Here is a 21,868-nt window from a genome sequence, read left to right on the forward strand (position 1 = left end):
ACACGCAGGAGAGAGTGAGTGGAGTCCGGTTCTTCAAAGCAACTGTAAACTTCCCTTACCACAACGTAAGGCCCGCCTCTCCCCTCATTCGATTGGACAATGGAAAAACGCGAATGACGTCGGGCGGTTATCCGCTCTCAGCGCTCCTTCAAAAACGCATGCTGTACCTGTCCCCTCTGCGGCCATTGACTGCCAGGATCTTTATAACATCTGCTGCATATTCATCTGGACTGTCATTCTAATGGAAAATCAGTAAAGAAAATAAAACACAATTTTAAAACAGAAATTTCAACCATATGAACAGTTAGGGGCTGGACACACCAAAACTTTTAAACGCGGCTGAAAACGCCTTGAGGACGCCGAATGCCAGCTGTTTTTCAGCTGAGTGCCAGCTTTCTTCAGCTGAGCGCTTTGGTAGCTGTGATAATTCAGCTGTGAGACGGTTGTTTGCTGTGATACTTGTCCCGCCCCACCTCCACTGTGATTGGACGGCCGCGTGAGAACTGACATTGACGAGCTGAGCTTTTCTTCCAAAGTTGAACATTTCTCAACTCTCGACGCTCAGCGCTGAGTGCGGAAAAACCGCCGAGTGCCGGTTTTCAGCGCGGAAAAACCCCGCTAGCTGCTGGCTTATTTGAAAAACGCAGAGCTTCCATTGGAAAACATGCGCCGGCCGCGGGCGTAAAAGCGTTGGTGTGCACGCCCCCTTATTATCATAAGAGGTTGCAAAATGTGTTGAAAGTGAAAGGGGTTAATTATGAGCAATGTGTATTAAAGATAAAAAATAGGTTTTAGTAACATTTTTCAAGAAAAAGTTTCAAAGGATTAATGATGCATATTCATTTTCACAGCCTATGAAAATGTATATGTACCTAGGCAGGGTTTCCCACAGCAGCATTTATATATTCCAAGTTATAACTATATATTCAATTAATTATTTCCTGTTTGGCCCCCCATAATATGTGTATATGTATGTATGTATGTATTGTATGTATGTGTGTATGCATGTATATGTATGTATGTATGTATGGCTTTAGTGATTTTATTTCAAAAAGCAATGAATGCATTGCAGGAACGATGCAAAGCGGAAGCCCTTCAGCCCATGATTTATTCATGATACAGCACAGCCTCTCCTATCTTATTTGCTTACTCAGACACGCACTTTAAAGGGATAGTTCACCCAAAATTTTAATTTACTGTTTATTTACTCACGCTCAGGCCATCTGATATGTTGGTAAACAATAAAGTAGAATAATGAAGAAGATATTTTGCAGAAGCCCAAGTGCTCTGTGATTCATATAATGCTTTCATAATTTAAAAAAAATGTATACATAGTCCAACCCAACTTCTTTGTTTACTTTTCTCACTCACACACACACACACACACACACACACACACACATACCTACTTATCTACCAAGTGGGGACGTATGACTGAACACCCTACCTTTGGGTACACCCCTTTCTGAAGGGTCTAGAGACAAAATAAAGATATCTCTGCACTACTGGAAATGCCCTCATTACAGATATCAGTTGATATTTTCAATAAAAGCCTTCTTTCCAGACCTGACATTTTGCCTTCACTTTGGGGACAGTATTTTTTATGTCCAATTTGAGGACAAACACAAACTCTGATCTAGTCGACTTTTGAGGACAATGGTGATACACAAACTCTGATTATGTTAACCTTTGAGGACTTTAAGATTATGCTGTATATGACTCACTCTAATAAGCAACATTACAATTCAAAGTTCAAATACTGACTTGAAAACAGCCTAGTGCAGATATACATCGGTTACAGTTAAGTTCTTCTATTATTTAGTGATTATTGATTGGTAAGCTGATTTTATGAATATATACTACTTCAACATACATAAAAGACAGGAATTGCCTAGTTCAGTGGCTCTCAACTCCATTCCTGGAGGCCCACTGCTCCGCACATCCTGTATGTCTCCCCCATCTGACAGACTTAGTTTAGTTCATGGTGATCTCTACTAATGATTTGAATCAGGTGTGTTAAATAAGGGAGACTTAGAAAATGTGCAGAGCAGTGGGCCTCCAGGAATAACGTTGAGAACCACTGGCCTAGTCAATGTCAATAGACCAAAATTATTGCTTTCTTGAAATCCAAGACTCTGGTGATACACAAATTCATATTTTAAGTCACTTTGGGCAGTCTGGTCATACACAATTCATACACAACAACATAATATAAATTCACTTTGGTTGAAACACAAACTTGGATTTTAAGTCACTTTGAGGACTTTGGTTGATACACAAACTCAGATTTTAGGTCACTTTGAGGACTTTGGTTAATACACAAAGTCAGATTTTAAGTCACTTTGGGGACTTTGGTTAATACACAAAGTCAGATTTTAAGTTACTTTGGGGACTTTGGTTGATACACAAACTCAGATTTTAAGTCACTTTGAGGACTTTGGTTGATACACTAAGTCAGATTTTAAGTCACTTTGAGGGCTTTGGTTGATACACAAACTCAGATTTTAGGTCACTTTGAGGACTTTGGTTGATACACAAACTCAGATTTTAGGTCACTTTGAGGACTTTGGTTAATACACAAAGTCAGATTTTAAGTCACTTTGGGGACTTTGGTTAATACACAAAGTCAGATTTTAAGTTACTTTGGGGACTTTGGTTGATACACAAACTCAGATTTTAAGTCACTTTGAGGACTTTGGTTGATACACAAAGTCAGATTTTTAGTCACTTTGGGGACTTTGGTTGATACACAAACTCAGATTTTAAGTCACTTTGAGGACTTTGGTTGATACACAGAGTCAGATTTTAAGTCACTTTGGGGACTTTGGTTGATACACAAACTCAGATTTTAAGTCACTTTGAGGACTTTGGTTGATACACAAAGTCAGATTTTAAGTCACTTTGGGGACTTTGGTTGAAACACAAACTTGGATTTTAAGTCACTTTGAGGACTTTGGTTGATACACAAACTCAGATTTTAAGTCACTTTGAGGACTTTGGTTGATACACAAACTCAGATTTTAGGTCACTTTGAGGACTTTGGTTAATACACAAAGTCAGATTTTAAGTCACTTTGGGGACTTTGGTTAATACACAAAGTCAGATTTTAAGTTACTTTGGGGACTTTGGTTGATACACAAACTCAGATTTTAAGTCACTTTGAGGACTTTGGTTGATACACAAAGTCAGATTTTTAGTCACTTTGGGGACTTTGGTTGATACACAAACTCAGATTTTAAGTCACTTTGAGGACTTTGGTTGATACACAGAGTCAGATTTTAAGTCACTTTGGGGACTTTGGTTGATACACAAACTCAGATTTTAAGTCACTTTGAGGACTTTGGTTGATACACAAAGTCAGATTTTAAGTCACTTTGGGGACTTTGGTTGATACACAAACTCAGATTTTAAGTCACTTTGAGGACTTTGGTTGATACACAAACTCAGATTTTAAGTCACTTTGAGGACTTTGGTTGATACACAAACTCAGATTTTAGGTCACTTCAGGGTCTCTGGTCATACACAAACTCAGATTTTAAGTCACTTTGAGGACTACAAGAAAACAAGGAAAAATGACTTCCAAACCATTTATTTACCATGCAAATGCATGCTATAAATGTCAGAAGTTTTAGGCAATATCAGTAACAGCACTTAACCATAAACACAGTTACTTAAAAGTTAAGTGCATTTTAGTTTGCCAATAAAAGTGTCAGTATAAAATATAGGACAGTATAATCAATGAAACTGATATGAACTCTTTCACTCTTTTCTTCACCTTTACTTTCTTGCCTTCTACCTTGCTCCTCCCACTTCACTTTCCTTTTGCTCCTCCCTCTTCTCTTTTATCTTTGCTTCTCCTTTTATCTCTTTACTTTCAGTTCACTCAATTAACTTCTGTTTACATTGAACAATTGTAATTACAATTAAAGGAAATAAACAATACTGACATATTTTAAAAGTGCATATAGAACAGAATATGTTGACAGAAAAAAATAGCAACATGTAAACATATAACAACATGTAAACATGCATGTAAACAAAGAATGAAAATTAGAAATTTGTCAGTTCAGCTTGTTCTTTTTGCTTTCCTCAGCTTTTTACAGAAATTATCGTCTAACCATTACATTCAATCCTCTCTCTTCTCCTGTCTTGCTTACCTCATCCTCATTAATATTCTGTTTCCTCCTGTACTCAAACAAATTCTCCCTCTTCATACACCTTTACTCTTCCTTACTATTTTCACTCATTTTTTAAAAAACAGAGCATGATGTGTAAACTATAAATATAGTTTGTCTGAAAGGAACCTATTATATATTACAAACATACAAAATGATGAATCGTTTGCAGAAGAAAAGCCCCTGTTTACATCACATATGTGTGCACTGTGTATAATAATTATGTAGCTCATACACACACATGAATGTATAATTTGAAGAAACAAAATCTATTTATATTTTAAGTGTTTATATATTATAAATTACATATAAACATGCATGTGTGTGTATTTATATATAGATAATTATTATACACAGTATACACACATATATGATGTAAAAAAAAACTTTTATTCTGCAAACGATTAGTCATAATTCATCATTTTGCAGCCCTAAACATGTTAAAAAGTTATTCTAGAAAAGGCATTCATTATTTTATGTTTTTGTAACATGGCAACTTTTCCTCACCATGCTCTGTTTTTTTACAGTAAAAAGAAATGTGTTTTTTATTTGCTCCCCTATAATCCACCCTGTTTTTTTAAAGTGGTGATCCTGTTTCTCACATAATTTTTCACACCAGTCCAAGTACGTTCCTTCAAGGCTTCTGGCTCTGCTTGAATGCATCTCTCGCAGTCTTGCTTACCAGGAACTTTGCATGTCTTGATGAACTTCATCAGGTGTTTTTCAACAGCTTTTACCTCAACTTCTTCCCAGTTTCTTTTTGGAGGTATTGATGAACCTATAAAGTGAAAAATCATATCCTTATTACAACTAAAGTCAATGGGATTTATTTATCAATCAAATGTAGAAACAAGCGCAGATCCATGCGCAAACACAATCTTACAACACCACTCATGTGTGATTCATTAAACTTTCATGTGGCCAATTCCATCACACAAATGAATGGGTGTTGATAAATGTGGCGAATGAAAACTATAGCAATTTAAATATTAAACCCATATAAATGAAGCCTAGCCCCTAGAGAATATGACATGAGGAAACATAACCTGGCCACACAGAGGAACATCTACATAGATATTGAACTTTGACATTTCAAGTTCAAACAAAGTAGCTTGAAAAGCAATATTCATGCAGTTGGGAGCCAGATCACTAAAAAGTAGAGCTGCAACTAACGACTATTTCTTCTGTCGACTAATCTAGCGATTATTTTTCTGATTAGTCGACTACTCTAACGATTTTTTTTTTTATTAATACAGTGTTCTTTTTTTGATTAGCTATTTAATCTGTTGGATAATCTGTTTTCTACTCTCTGTCTGATCTGACAGTCATTGTTTGTTTTATTGTATTTTCACAACTGAATGCTATTTTCACATATTATCTGTTCTGTTGTCAGACATATAGAGCCGTTTTTCCAGACAGGGATTAGACTAGTCCTAGACTAAAATAAATATAAGAGCTGTCCAAACTGAAAACATCTTCCACTGACATATCTTTAAATACATCAGTGCCTTTAGTTTGGCCTCAAAATGCACACAAGTAATGTTTTTAGTAAGGCATGTTTGTTTAAACTAATTATATTTCCTAATTAAACGAAGGTCTAGTCCTGGCTTAAACTAATCTCTGTCCAGGAAACCACCCCAAAGACTATTAAAATAGTGACAAAACATGACCCAATAACCTTGTGTTTAATTCAACCAGCTGTTACTTTAACTACTAAGTTACTAAAATTTTGATTTATAAACGCGACATCGCAGACAATTCGGCACAAATTAAAAAAATTGCCATTACACAGAGTTACTACAGAAGACATGCGCGGGCATAGGAGAGAGAGAGCTCGCGCACAAGCACATAGAGAACCAGTGTATGTGGGAAAACACTGCTAACCTTTCATGATAAACTTTACGCGAGATGAATGTAAACAGCGTGACGCGTCGACGCATTTTACGCATGTCGACGTATTTTCGTAGTCGACGTAATCGATGACGTCGACGCGTCGTTGCAGCACTACTAAAAAGAAATTGATATTTCACCAAAACGGCAACATTGTAATTTTTAGATATGTGACCGAACACGGAAAGTAGAGACACAAGTCTGGGGCAGATTCTTAATGTGTAGTATCTAAGCTTTCCAGCGATGTGTAACACATGGGAATCTGATCATATTTGGAGAAGTTGTTGCCATTTGAATGTAGGAACTCAAAAGACCTCAAAGCGGAGATATAGCCTTTTAAAGTTTGGATCATTTTCACCTCTGTTCTGCTGGGAGTGACAATAGGGCTCATTTACATCTCATTTAGCTAAGCCATACACCCTGTAAAGCCGTTTTGAGATACAGATGCTCTATCATCATATGTAGTTTTTTGTGAAAGAAGTCTGGATGAAAACAGACAAAAAATAAACAGGACTTTTTGTGTTTATCACAAGTCGCATCCAGTCTGTTTCAGACGTGTGAATCATCCAATGACCATTTTTGTCCACAAATGCCATGAAATATAGAAATATATAGTCTATTGTTTACATCAGATTTCGAATGAAAGTCTGGTAATAGATTATAATATATAATCTGATGACCATTTACATCGTAACACTTTATATCACTGTACTCGCTCGATCGTTCCTCCATCAGCCAATGACTTCATGGCAAATATTGATAGACAAAATACGTAGCCAATTACATAACGAATTCAACAATCATTGTGTGATTTTTTTTGTGTGTTCGACTTCATGTGGCGCTGCAAGAACTGACAGGCGGATGACGTCAAAGTACTGCAAGAGCGAGTCGAAATTAGACTACTCCGTAAGATTTCTTGAATAGCTCGAATAGCTATGAAACGAAGACGACTCCTAACTGTGAGTATTTTTGGTAAAAACAACCATTTTAGTGAACATAGGTTGGTTTGGGCTACAGTGGGGCTCCTTCTCAAGAGGTTAAGTAGCCACGCTGAGGGCAGGGGCAATAACAAAAGAAACAAAAGAAACAAAAGCTGGCTTATCCAGTATGTAAATGCACACAGACGACGACACCACCTACTGCATTCTAGAAACTGCGTAAAAAAAGCAGATATCAACCTCAAAATGTACCCTTTTAAATATACAAATACTGCTATATCAAACATGTAGAGGCTACTTCGTGATCTCAACAGATTCTGCAAAAAATATAAAAATGCTTTTCTATCATTAGCTCAAAAGTTGTTCTGCCGACTTGTGTCACTGGTTTCCGTGACGGGGCACATATTACTGTTTTTAAGACTTGTACAGTCTTGTTCAAAATAATAGCAGTACAATGTGACTAACCAGAATAATCAAGGTTTTTAGTATATTTTTTTTATTGCTACGTGGCAAACAAGTTACCAGTAGGTTCAGTAGATTCTCAGAAAACAAATGAGACCCAGCATTCATGATATGCACGCTCTTAAGGCTGTGCAATTGGGCAAGTAGTTGAATTAGTTGAAAGGGGTGTGTTCAAAAAAATAGCAGTGTGGCATTCAATCACTGAGGTCATCAATTTTGTGAAGAAACAGGTGTGAATCAGGTGGCCCCTATTTAAGGATGAAGCCAAGACTTGTTGAACATGCATTTGAAAGCTGAGAAAATGGTTCGTTCAAGACACTGTTCAGAAGAACAGCGTACTTTGATTAAAAAGTTGATTGGAGAGGGGAAAACCTATAAAGAGGTGCAAAAAATGATAGGCTGTTCAGCTAAAATGATCTCCAATGCCTTAAAATGGAGAGCAAAACCAGAGAGACGTGGAAGAAAACGGAAGACAACCATCAAAATGGATAGAAGAACAACCAGAATGGCAAAGGCTCAGCCAATGATCACCTCCAGGATGATCAAAGACAGTCTGGAGTTACCTGTAAGTACTGTGACAGTTAGAAGACGTCTGTGTGAAGCTATTCTATTTTCAAGAATCCCCCGCAAAGTCCCTCTGTTAAAAAAAAAGGCATGTGCAGAAGAGGTTACAATTTGCCAAAGAACACATCAACTGGCCTAAAGAGAAATGGAGGAACATTTTGTGGACTGATGAGAGTAAAATTGTTCTTTTTGGGTCCAAGGTCCACAGGCAGTTTGTGAGACGACCCCCAAACTCTGAATTCAAGCCACAGTACACAGTGAAGACAGTGAAGCATGGAGCATGATATGGGCATGTTTGTCCTACTATGGTGTTGGGCCTATTTATCGCATACCAGGGATCATGGATCAGTTTGCATTTGTTAAAATACTTGAAGAGGTCATGTTGCCCTATGCTGAAGAGGACATCCCCTTGAAATAGTTGTTTCAACAAGACAATGACCCAAAACACACTAGTAAACGGGCAAAGTCTTGGTTCCAAACCAACAAAATTAATGTTATGGAGTGGCCAGCCCAATCTCCAGACCTTAATCCAATTGAGAACTTGTGGGGTGATATCAAAAATGCTGTTTCTGAAGCAAAACCAAGAAATGTGAATGAATTGTGGAATGTTGTTAAAGAATCATGGAGTGAAATAACAGCTGAGAGGTGCCACAAGTTGGTTGACTCCATGCCACACAGATGTCAAGCAGTTTTTAAAAACTGTGGTCATAAAACTAAATATTAGTTTAGTGATTCACAGGATTGCTAAATCACAGAAAAAAAAATGTTTGTACAAAATAGTTTTGAATTTGTACAGTCAAAGGTAGACACTGCTATTTTTTTGAACACACCCCTTTCAACTAATACCCCAATTGCACAGCCTTAAGAGTGTGCATATCATGAATGCTGGGTCTTGTTTGTATTCTGAGAATCTACTGAACCTACTGGTAACTTGTTTGCCACGTAGCAATAAAAAATATACTAAAAACCTTGATTATTCTGGTTAGTCACATTGTACTGCTATTATTTTGAACAAGACTGTATATACCCAATTTACCATATTACAGCTGTATAGTAAAATCCTTTTTATAATTAAGTATTCTGCATTGATGCATTTAAATATAACAATGTAAATAAAAATCATACTGTGTATGTGAATTTCATTGCAGGTTTTTCACATAACAGTGTAGGCAGAAGGCGGTTGCGTTTACACTTGGCATTAACATGCGACCTGTATCCGGATGTTGTCCACATACACATTGAAAAGACAAGTGTAAACGCGTCTGTGATCTGAATGTTATCCGATCTGTGTGTCCTGATGCAGAGGTAGTCGAGGACGCATTGTGATCGGATCTCAGTGTAATGTAAACGCAATCCAGCCATCGTATCTGCATTTACAGGTCAACGTCACAAAAAAACCCGCCCACTATCATCTCCTCTCACAGCTGTCGTTAGGTCATGGAGCGCAGGTGAGAGACGCATACATTCATATTTGTGGAGCAATGGAAGCTACGCTTAAAAGTATCTTAATAAATCGATATTCAAAAGCATTTTAACACTGCTGACTGTATTTAAGTTATTCAGGCATATGTTATATGTTCCTATTCATAGAGAGATTTAATATTTAATGGCAGAATTCAGGATCGTTATAATGTTTGAGTTTCCATGGCGACATATCAACGTGAATGTTGCGCTTCTTTCTGGTCAATCGGCTGTTTCTGTCTCATTTAACACATTTTAAGTTACTTTAAAACACGTACAAACCATAACAACATTAACCAAATACATCTATTTAGTGTTGGTTTTATGCAAGGTTACTTATATGTGTTTGTAAATTACATTACTTCTTACGCACTATGAACAGGAAATTTAGGAAATTGTTAGCTCTTTTAATTAAATCATATTAAAATTACCAGGAAACATAACTAACAACAGTTTATGGTTAAAATATAAATATACATATAAGTTCAGGCAGAGCCAAAAGCCCGTTATTAAGGCAGAATAAAACAGTGGAGTCGGTCATGTTTCACGCGGATTTTGTTGTTGATTTAAAGCATGCGGGTGAAAGTCAAGTTTAGGTAAAAACAGGATATTCATCCGCGGTGCGGACGCTATAAAGGCTTCTAAAGAGAAGGCTTTTAAAGCTAAAAAATATAACGCTTAAAATGTGAACATCACAGTTGTTGGGGTTGCTAGTTATTCTCTGCTGTTGGCTTCTCAGTAGCACTCTACAATACGGGATTGCGGTTAGCGCGAAAACCCTAAATCATGTGGCTAAGGACAGCTGTACCCATTTTGATTGACAGCTATCCACCCAGCGCGCGTCTCCCCGCACGGGATCAGGTCACACATCCAGATACAGAAGCCACATTTATGTGACAAATGTAAACGCGCCGTGTCCTGATATACGAATGATCGGATCTGCGTGAACGGATCACCGAGATCGCATGTTAATGCAAAATGTAAACGCAGCCTTAGTGAATAAATGACAAATCACATAATATATGTTTATCTATTTCTTCAAACTGACTGTACAACAAACTCAAATTTTGAAAAGCTCCTGTCTTGCTACTGTTGCCTATAGGTATTGTATTTAGTAATTCAGGGGTTGCCATTTCTTGCTGTTTGTGTAGTTTAAAGATTTTTTTTACCTTGATCTTTCTGGGAAGCAGATGGTTGATCAGTCTCTGCTGGTACTGGTGATGTTGTCTGAGGCAGGTCACTACAATCCTCTTCATCACTTGACATTGAATCACCTTCGGCCTCAAGTTGCTCTATAACAATAAAAGGAATCTGTGTATCAATGTATTTTTTGCAAAAGATGATGAAAGATACAGATTTGCAAATATGTAAAGCACAGACTCGCACAAAAATCTAATTTCATACATACCATTTGGGTCGATTTCAATGTCATCAAGTCTCTTTCCTTTAAAGCTGGACAGTGTTCCTTTCTCCATTGCCATTAAGACCTTACTCATTTTTGCCAGCTGCAATGTCCCCTCTGGTAACCGGTAATACTGTCTGTGGATCCTTATATCGTGACCGAGAAAATCAGCCAGTTGATCTGCTTCATTTTCATCAAGGTTGAGAATCTTTGACATGGTAGCTATGTGTTTCCTGAGCCTGGTTGAGGAAAGAGCTTCAGGATTCTTAATGCCACATTCACGAGCAGCTTTACTTATGCACTCTCCTCCTCTGTAGGCAGACATTGCACCAGATCTGGCAAACATAAAAGGATTCTCATTTGGGACACCACAAGCCTCACGTGTTTCAACAAGCAGCTTCATGGCAGAAACCAATGAAGGTTTGAGGAGGACAGGGACCTTTCTCCCTCGCTTACCACGGATCTCTACTCTGGTAAAGTGTTTACACAGCTTCCTCTCGAACTCAGAAAGACAGATGGCTATGTCTTCATGCAGCTCAGAAGAATCCCGGCTTTGAAAAGCTGACAAAAGCATCCGTGACACCTCACCTTCTCTTCGTCTATTGAACAGGATAACTTGGGAGAGAGTGACTTTGGCCAAAGCAGCATAGCTGTCTGCAGAGGGGCAGTTTTTAAGTTTATTAAGGAATTTATCCCGTTTCTTTTCTAGATGTGCGTGCAGGACTTTGACATCCTGAGTGAAAGGAATGATCTGTGGTGCATTCCACTTGGCTTCCTTTAATGTAGTTATAGCACCAGCAGAAATGTATTCATTCCACCTTGCTTGGTGTACTTTTCTGAAGTCTCGAGCACACTCAGCACGCTCATGGTCTCCATACATCATCGCATTACTTTCAACAATGCTACAGATCTTTTTTAAAGAATGTCCAAGTTTGAGGGCTAAAGAGGGAATGCGGTAAGAGTTCTTCTCTTCGTCAAAGCCAGACACAACTTTCACAGCTGATATGACATGTTTGAAGTTTGCTGGTATCATGAAGTCCTCCATTGTTTTCAGTGGGGTTATCCTTCTTGCTTCAAGAAGAAGTCTGCCAACTTCTCTCATTTTCTGTCGGATGTAGTCATGTTTGGTCACATCAGATCCCATCCTGTTAAACATGTGCTCTCCCAGTTGCATGATGCATCTGTCACTATGAATCACCCTTGAAACTTCGTCATAGTTCATCAGGGAAAGTACTTTCTTGAAACCTTTACTCACCTCTAAGCCAACAGGTGTTTTTAGGGCACAAAGAGATCTTACTCTTTTTCTGCCCTGAGCATCATCATCCTTCGGTTTAAGTGGACAGTTTTTAATGTGTTTCCATAGGCTGAGCTTGTTGTAAAGGCCTTGACAGTGAATACAGTGGATAAATTCTTTGGGGTTTTTGCACTTTTTTGGACGGTAGCAGGCAATCATCTCACCTTCCCCTTTTCTCACCACATCTGTGTTGTGAGCAAAGTTGCCCTTTTTTCTAAGAAGGTTTAACTGGACTCTTCGTTCTTTGGAACGTTTTGGGAAAGCTACAGCCTTTGCAACCTCTACTTCATTGCGATGTACAAACTCAAGGTGTCTTGCCATTTTTGCATATGGCTTAGAGCAATAAAGGCAATACTGTTTTTTGTTATATGACCTGCTCTTTTTTTGTGGTGATGGCATTGACTGAACCAAAGTCTTTTTGTCAGATGAGGTTTCGGTCTCTTCAGTTTGGCATTTCATCCTTTTTGATGACACTGCTGTCATACATTTGGCAGATGAACTACCTGCCTCTTCAGCTTTCCTTTTTGAAAGGGTTGATTTAGTATGTCTTAAACGTTTGTTGGGTCTAGGATCACTACATTCAGACTTATTGTTTGATCCATCTGAACTTCTTTCAGCCTTGCTTTGTCCAGAAGCACTTCCATCTGATTCATCTGAGCTGATCTGGGGTATGTAGTCAACATCACTGTAGTCCGTAACATCTGAATCACTGTAGGCACTCCCAGAATACTAAATGAGAAAAATGTTACACTTACTTAAATCATGCAAAATTATTTCTTTAACTAAATGTTTAAAAACTTGCTTAATGGGATAGACAACTGCCAGAATCCAACTGATTTTCAACAAGAGGAACTCATTTAAGCATATAAAGTGCATGGTTAATTACAAACCTGTCTTTTTCTTGATTGCCTTAATGAGTGCATCTGAAAAAAGAACAAACAAAACTAATGTACATAAAATTGTATATAATAATTAAATGTAAATAATAATAATTTAAAAAATAAAACACTTAAGAGCAAAAAACAGTTATTTCAACTAGATATATTTCAAACTGTAGCTTAGCAAACAAGGCCTTAGTAGATGGCACACTTGGCACGGTTTGATAATCACAAACAGAAACTCTGTACAATACAACTGTATCATAAAATCTTTTTGCACCATGACATAGATGATAATAATATTAGGTCTGTGAATTCACATTAAACAGTTCTTACTAATCTCAATTACCCACCTCCATTAAAGATAGTGTCTCAGACACCTGTGATGAGGAAATCACAGGGGTGGAAGCAGCACAGGGCAAGGGTGTAGAGGGATGCACAGGAGAAGAGGACGATGATGTGGTCATCACAGATGATGAGGGCTGCACAAGTGCAGAGGACGATGATGTGGTCTTCACAGGTGATGAGGGCTGCACAAGTGCAGAGGACGATGATGTGGTCATCACAGGTGATGAGGGCTGCACAGGAGTAGAGGACGATGATGTGGTCATCACAGATGATGAGGGCTGCACAAGTGCAGAGGACGATGATGTGGTCTTCACAGGTGATGAGGGCTGCACAAGTGCAGAGGACGATGATGTGGTCATCACAGGTGATGAGGGCTGCACAGGAGTAGAGGACGATGATGTGGTCATCACAGATGATGAGGGCTGCACAAGTGCAGAGGAAGATGATGTGGTCTTCACAGGTGATGAGGGCTGCACAGGAGAAGAGGACGATGATGTGGTCTTCACAGGTGATGAGGGCTGCACAAGTGCAGAGGACGATGATGTGGTCTTCACAGGTGATGAGGGCTGCACAAGTGCAGAGGACGATGATGTGGTCTTCACAGGTGATGAGGGCTGCACAGGAGAAGAGGACGATGATGTGGTCTTCACAGGTGATGAGGGCTGCACAAGTGCAGAGAAAGATGATGTGGTCATCACAGGTGATGAGGGCTGCACAGGAGAAGGAGAAGGGTATGAGGGCAATAAGGCTTTTACAGAGGTAGACATTGCACAGGGTGCCTAAGACGGTGCATTAAATGTGTATGCTATAATACTGTCTGTAACTTTAAAAGTATAATTGAAAAAAAGTTAAAAATAAAAGCAGCATGGAAACTGTTCAACGACTATTAACACTTTAAATAATAAAGTCTTAATTGACTGAGGTGCTAATTAAGTAATGTGATGATCATATCCAAATATTACTCACCATGAAATATTCTTGTGATGGCTCTATGGCAGATGTTATCGTTTTAATTTGTGCTCTGTTAAAGCGCTCATGGCAATCTTTGAGTTTCTGAGGATATATGAAAAGGTATTAAACTTAAAATAAAAGTAAAATGTACATAATGTTAAAAGCTGTGACACTCAAAGACATTAGGCAAAACCAATCAAAAATATAGAAAACAAAAAGTAAATATAAAATATTGCTTAATTTCAAGTGCTCTGGTTTAGATTAAAGGAATAGTCTACTCATTTTCAATATTAAACTATGTTATTACCTTAACTAAGAATTGTTGATACATCCCTCTATCATCTGTGTGCGTGCACGTAAGCGCTGGAGCGCGTTGCGACACTTTGATAGCATTTAGCTTAGCCCCATTCATTCAATGGTACCATTTAGAGATAAAGTTAGAAGTGACCAAACACATCAACGTTTTTCCTATTTAAGACGAGTAGTTATACGAGCAAGTTTGGTGGTACAAAATAAAACGTAGCGCTTTTCTAAGCGGATTTAAAAGAGGAACTATATTTTATGGCGTAATAGCACTTTTGGGAGTACTTCGACTCGGCGCAGTAACACCCTCCCTCTCCCATTATGAGAGTGAGAAGGGGAGCGGACTTTTCAGGCGAGTCGAAGTACTCCCAAAAGTGCTATTACGCCATAAAATATAGTTCCTCTTTTAAATCCGCTTAGAAAAGTGCTACGTTTTATTTTGTACCACCAAACTTGCTCGTATAACTACTCGTTTTAAACAGGAAAAACGTTGATGTGTTTGCTCACTTCTAACTTTATCTCTGATTGGTACCATTGAATGAATGGAACGAAATGTCGCAACGCGCTCCAGCGCTTACGTGCACGCACACAGATGATAGAGGGATGTATCAACAATTCTTAGTTAAGGTAATAACATAGTTTAATATTGAAAATGAGTAGACTATTCCTTTAAGAGCAAGCCAAATAAATTTAGTTTAGTAAACTAAATAAGGAAACCCATAAATCTGTTAGAAAAGATATAGCACATAAAGTAAGAAGGGTCTATGGGCCAGATTTACTAACAGCTTGTGCCAGCGCAAACCATCATTTTGTTACATAACGACTGTTGTGATTTATTAAAGACTTGAATGTCTTTAAAATACAAAATCGATTGTGGGGCCATTGTCATGTTTGAATAGAAAAGAGCTCTGCCCGAACTGCTGCTATAAAATTAGACACACACAATTTTGGAAAATATCATTATATACTGTAGCATTAAGATTTGTGCTCACAGAAATGAGTAGTTAAATGTGTTCACTAGAAGTTGCCGTCCAATACTTTTGTCCATATAGTGTAACTAGTTATCTGATGAAGTAAACGGCCTAAGATACTTTCTGCATGTATAGAATGGTTACCATTTTATTCTCTGATGTACTTGCTTTGCCTGACTGTTGTGGCTCAACTTGCTTATGTGGTTCATTGATGTACACCTTATACAGGGCAGATGAGGAAACAGGAGGAGCCTGATGGAACTGAAAGTCAGAAAAGAAGAGTTAGGGGGTAAATTTTGTACTGTATTTGCTAAGCTTTTGTATGGTTTTGTTTTATACTGTGATGTATAAAAGACAGTGAGATGCAGTAATATAAGGTACACGTTCATCTGTCCTACAGTAACTTTAGCTGAACCTACTTTTTAAATCTGTCAGTATTCCTCTGTTTAAAAAAACAAACAAGAATACGTTTACTGAAAAAATGCACGATTTAAAAGTTGTGGCATTGTTTCACAGAGGATTAAATGCTTGTCCAATATGTCAAAAACCTCTCAAATTGCTAGTTTCCCACATGACTGTATAGAACCCGAATATAGATGTTTTGTGTACTTACCAATTTCTGCAAATCCAAACTGCTGACTGGGCTTTTATCACTGGATTCTGTTGATGATACCTAAATGAAAGATTTGAGAAATATGAGAACACAATCATATGGTATCAAATCAGCATAAGAGAAAAATGTCATCATGAAATATTGTTAAAGATTCTTAGGATATACTTGACAGTACCTTAGCTCGCCAAGGCCAATCTGAATCTCCATAACTGTAAGTGATTTCTTCTCCTGGTTGGATATCTCGTACAGCAAAAAGACACAGATGAGGTTTTTTGTTCACTTCAACAGTTCTTATTTTGCATGTAGGATTTCTGTGCTCATCATTTACAAGTCTTCCCAAGGACCCATCTTCCTTGGATGCATCCATGCTATAAATACATAAAAATACCACCAAGCATAAGAGACTGATTTGTAATCTTGTACAGCAGTTGTTTCCTTTATGCCTGTACCTCGTAAGAGTAACTTCTGTAAACATATCTTAACAACTACATGAAATCAAAATGAGTTTTTTGGGCTTTAAGGCATTTTACATCAGTGGGTCTGGTTATATGGTCTGCTCTACAAATTTTGGGGCAGATTCCTGAACAGGGCTAAAGTCTATTCGCAGACTTGAATACAAGTTTGAATTGTCTGAACAGAAAACAGCTTTCACTGAGATATCTTAGAGAGCGCCTATTTCATTTCTAAAAAAACAATATTATTTTGTGTATTTGGTATAATATAATGTGTTCATGTGGTTTATGGTTAAAAAACACATTATTTTCCACATAAGGTTTATTTTTGTATTTCCAGATTTAACTCTCTTCCTGAAACGCACTGATTTGAAAAGCTGTGTGCCTAATTGGTCAGCTAATCTGTATGTTGTGATTGGTCTGATTAGCTCTGTCAGCTGGAAACGTGAGACTTCTTACCATGATTGAAAGATTCAGTTACTAACAGAAGTTACAGGAGTTAACTTACAGGTTGAGTTCGAAGCAGGATGAATTATGATAATGTCGGTCTTGTCTACATCACCAATCCCAGGAAGTAAACCTTTTGCCTACAATCCGTGTGTTTGTTGTAATCCAAGAAAAGAGCTTTACGTTGGAGACGATAACTCGCGTCATGGTTTACTTTTGGGCTTGTAACTTTTGCATATTGTTAACATGTACAAATACACACTTAAACACCAGAGGACATTTAAAAACAATAGGTGCTCTTTAACATATCAGTGACACTGTTTTTATCACAAGATGCACAGCAAATTTTTTTGTAAAATGTCCTAATATTACTAAGCCCTAGTCCTGGATTAATCTAAACCCTGTATGGTAAACTGCCCCTTTGTTTCTGCTTTTTTACACACAATAAAAATCATCAGCTGGGTACTGAGTGCGTCATACCAAATGTGCAGAGACGAGGATCACCAGGACCCAGGGGCCGGTTGCATAAACATAGCCGTGACATTAAGACTGCGTCTTAAGAATTATTCTGACTAACTAGCAATTAGTTAGGGCTAATCAGTCTTATTATTTGGATTTAAATTAGACCAATCTACCTTTCTATGTAACATACTTAAAACAGTTATGATCAGTCTTGAAGAAAAAAATTCATGACTAACTTTAAAGACTAGTCTTAAAGTTTTATGCAACCGGCCACAGGAGTTTTGGTGAACTAACCCTTAACCGCCCTATTACTTCAAGACAACTCTATACTCACCACCAATTTTTGCCATGCCACTGAAAATCAAACAAGAATGTGTTCTCAACGTCATTGTAGAGTTCAGATCGATCAAGGCTCTCCTCTGAAGTCAGAAGTTCACCTCTGTATTCAAGGACAAAATCACCTCTAAAAAATGCTTCAGTGGTGAAAACTCCACGTCCTAAAAAGAAAAAAATACCAGTAAGTTCTGATGTTCCTTTAAAGTTAATTATTATTTTCATGAGCTCTTATCCAAAAACAATAATAAAAATTACTAGATCTGAAGTTTTATCTGTGGTATCCAACAAATTTGGACATTGCCCTAGTTGGATCTTTCATTTTGTTGTTGTCGGCTGGATTAAAAGGAGTAAAACAATACATTTTACCTTGATAATTTGTTATATAAGAGGTCATCATACTTAAATGAACATCACAAATTTGAAAACGTATGGCTATTGAAATATAACAGTTTTTTGCACCAAGCCAGGAAAATGGTCTATTCAGGAATGTGCTGAAATATGATGTCAGAGTAGAATTGAAACACCTCCCCAAACCAATATACAATGACCACTTTTGTAGCCCTGTCCACAGCTTTGCGTGACATGTGTGGGTCAGGGGTAAAGCAAACCATGCAGTGTCTCAACAATCAGTAAACATTAGGGGTGGCACGGTTCATGAAAAAAATCCGAACCGTTCAGTTCGGAGCGTGTGTGCGTCGCACGGTTCATGGCATGCGCAATAGCCTCGTGCCCTGTATGTGACCTTGCCTCAGATGGCGTGTTTCCCTTTCGCGAAAGAAAAGTTGACTGTTGTGGAGAGTGAGTGCTGCAGGTTATGTTACATGTAGAAATGGCAAGTGGGAGAGAAAAGGAAGACGGTGGAAAAAAGAGACGGATTTAAATATTACAGGTGTAAACGTTGTGTTTCTCTCTCGTCCACATATACTCTCTGCAGTATTTAAGCAGCCTCTCAGTGATAAATCTTAAAGCTACACTGAAGTTGGCAGTTTGATAAATGCAAGTTATCTTTGTGTGCTAAAAAGGCACATAAGATGGATATACACATTCTCCTTTTTTGCCAAAAAAAGAGAGGGTCCCAATAATGTGCTTAAAGTCAAATTCAGTTTGTGCATGATTACATGATATAACTTTTTTAATAATGTATCCTAAATTATGGATAATTACTACATTAATAAGATAATACATTTCTGGAGTGTTAAAAATTAAAAGTAAAAATAACAACAAGAACCGTACAGAACCGAGAACTGTGGCCATTAAACCGTGATACGAACCGAACCGAGGGTTTTGTGAACCGTGCCACCCCTAGTAAACATGTCTTTAAAGATTGCCAAATGTAACCAAAATGACTTTTGAAAACATGTTTCCTTTTATTTTTACGTGGTGATCTGTTATAAGTACCCAACAAAGTGTTCGGTTGTGGAAGAACCGTCTATGGGAAGAACACAGACGTTGTTTAACGGAGGCTTGGAACATAACATTAGGAATGCGTGGTTAAAGTTGGTTTTTGAAGAAGTTCCAGCTTGGGTGGGGAGTGTTTGTTTACTATGTGTACCACGGATTCATTTGTAAAGAAGCCATGAGTCGGTGCTGGATTTGCAGAGAAACTGTGATTAAAAGCACCAGTAATATTGCATCTGGCAGGAATGACACAACAGTATACACAGTGAGTAATACATTTTACTTTAAGTTACTACGCGTCACTACTGTTTAGTAAAAGATCGCTTGATATGTCCTGTTGTAACATCAGTGTCTAAACACGTATATTTTACTGTTTTAATTTACTAAAAAAATTAAACCATTAATAAAGGTGCAACACTTAACAATATGACTGTAATATAACGATAGAAATATACAAAGTTAGTGATAAGGAAGAACTTACCAGCCCTAATTTAGATTCTGATGCCTGCTTACTGTGTTGTATACGGTAATTTAGGCAAGTCGCATTTGTAAGGTCCAACACTCAACAAAGCTTTTTTATCATAACTGTGGTATGTAACGTTATGTGTATGTAAGAGCAACCTCACAAGCACAATAGAAATATACAAAGTTAGTGATAAGGACTTATCAGCCGTGGTTTAGATTCTGATGCGTGCTTACTTGTGTTGTTTATGGTAATTTAGTCACGTTGAGTTTATAGTTTTGTTTATACTTTACTATACGTATTGTCATTTATGGGTATCATCTTTAGCACCCAGAATCTTTTGTGGCTCAAACATATTTGTGTTCGGCTGCTATTTTTACACATCAATGTTTTTAAAACATTTCCCCACATGTAATGACGGGGATCATAGCAGTGGGCGTTTACGTCCAGGTCTTCACTGCGGCCCCCCCTTTAAACGAACCATTATCCAGAGAGCAACTAATCCATGTTACAAACTAACCTATTACTTATTGCCTTTGATGTTTTTGAATGGAAAAACCACTTGAACAGTAGATATCAGACAACAGTAGTAAAACAATAAAATCGACAGATTCATTGCCCCTTTAAGTCAGCAGGATCTATCACAAGAGTCCATGTAGAGTGCACGTGACACAATTTCCATCATGCATTCACTGACGGATTTTGAAGTAGGTAGCCCAGGCGATGTGTTGCATTTTGTCGCAATGCGCATGCATCAAAAGTCTGTATGCACATACAAATAAACTATGCTTTGCAACTTACATTTGCGTACATGAAAGAAAACCGTCTATACTACAGAATTTATCTTACCTTTATATTTGCTGATAACTTGCTCATAAAGCTCAGGCTTGTCTGTTTTGCAAGTAATGTGATGCTCAGCATCCTGTTGAGGTCTTTTTCGTTTTTTCTGCCTTGGTATACCCAGCATCATGGCGACTGCAGTGACATGCAATGACTGAAAATAATTAAATTAATCAATCGATTAATCAACCATAATATTAAGATTGCTAATATTGTTTACCCAAATAGCCAACAAATGGTATAACATATGTATCTAACTTATGTATATGCATGTATACTTTTGTAAATATACATATATCTTAGATATATACACACACACACATACATACATACACAACTGTAGTTAACTTAGATACACAACTTAAAATCTTTAAAGATATCTGTGGCTATTCGTGCCACTGTGCATGATAAGAAAATCGCATGATTGAAACTTAGATTAAACAATAAGAATTAATTACTAATTACCCAATCTATTACTGCTATTTCACATAATTTTACTAAGCACTTAGTCGTTTATGGACAACATTAATAGATCAGTAAAGTAAGTTAAGTTACTCTGAAACCGAATGTTTGTTTACTGACCAATGCCAATATCATTATAGGCTACTCAGGAAGATAATATTTTTGACCACAAACCGTCAAATAAGATAAAATATTTCACAAATCATATGTTAATCCTGCTTATCTTTCATATTTTGCAAAAATATGTTATTATACATAGGACTGAACTCACCTTTCCTCCTATAATGAGCGCGTGTAGTCTGCTTCGCGGGAAATTGGTGCTAACAGCGGTGATGTCATTATCACGTGTCTGCATTTCCAGGGAAACGAATCCACTGCTGCTGACTTGCGTAGTAAAAGTGTCGTTGATAGGAAGGCCGAAAGGATGTCACGTTGAAATATCGCGTGAGCGATTCGAGCACGTATTGATAAAGTTTGATCTCGCGGTACTGTGATGTCATATCTTGTTCGATCTGCGCAGCGCTGTATGAACACAGCATAGTGTTTTTGCTGTTACGCTACAGACAAGGGGATCAGCACAGCACCTCGTGCTACTGTCCAAAACAACTGCTATTTACTGAGAGATTCCTCTAAATGTTGACAAATCCACATGGAAATTAATTGATGGAATGTACTTTTAAAAACATTTAATACATACAACAAAACAGCTTAATGAAAGCTCTGTTTCTTGAGAACATTTACTGCTCCACCTACAATAT

At 37.6% G+C, this 21,868-nt stretch overlaps 1 protein-coding gene across 2 annotated transcripts; it reads right to left on the reverse strand.

The window, feature by feature from the left end:
- Positions 1-4,544: 4,544 nt before the first annotated feature.
- On the reverse strand, positions 4,545-21,633 carry LOC129433905 (uncharacterized). Of its 2 annotated transcripts, XM_073871822.1 has the most exons (12): positions 21,382-21,633; positions 20,658-20,802; positions 17,946-18,108; positions 16,426-16,618; positions 16,251-16,310; positions 15,782-15,898; positions 14,379-14,465; positions 13,418-14,122; positions 13,077-13,109; positions 10,899-12,915; positions 10,660-10,782; positions 4,545-4,953 (listed from the first exon to the last, which is right to left on the reverse strand). In XM_073871822.1, the coding sequence occupies exons 1-12, from the start codon at positions 21,463-21,465 to the stop codon at positions 4,733-4,735; spliced, it is 3,948 nt and encodes a 1,315-aa protein (XP_073727923.1). In that variant the 5' UTR covers positions 21,466-21,633; the 3' UTR covers positions 4,545-4,732. The 2 variants fall into 2 exon arrangements, with proteins under 2 accessions (XP_073727923.1, XP_073727924.1); XM_073871823.1 differs by lacking the exon at positions 13,077-13,109.
- Positions 21,634-21,868: the final 235 nt, after the last annotated feature.

Source organism: Misgurnus anguillicaudatus, chromosome 10 (assembly GCF_027580225.2).
Source record: "Misgurnus anguillicaudatus chromosome 10, ASM2758022v2, whole genome shotgun sequence".
NCBI lineage: Eukaryota > Metazoa > Chordata > Actinopteri > Cypriniformes > Cobitidae > Misgurnus > Misgurnus anguillicaudatus.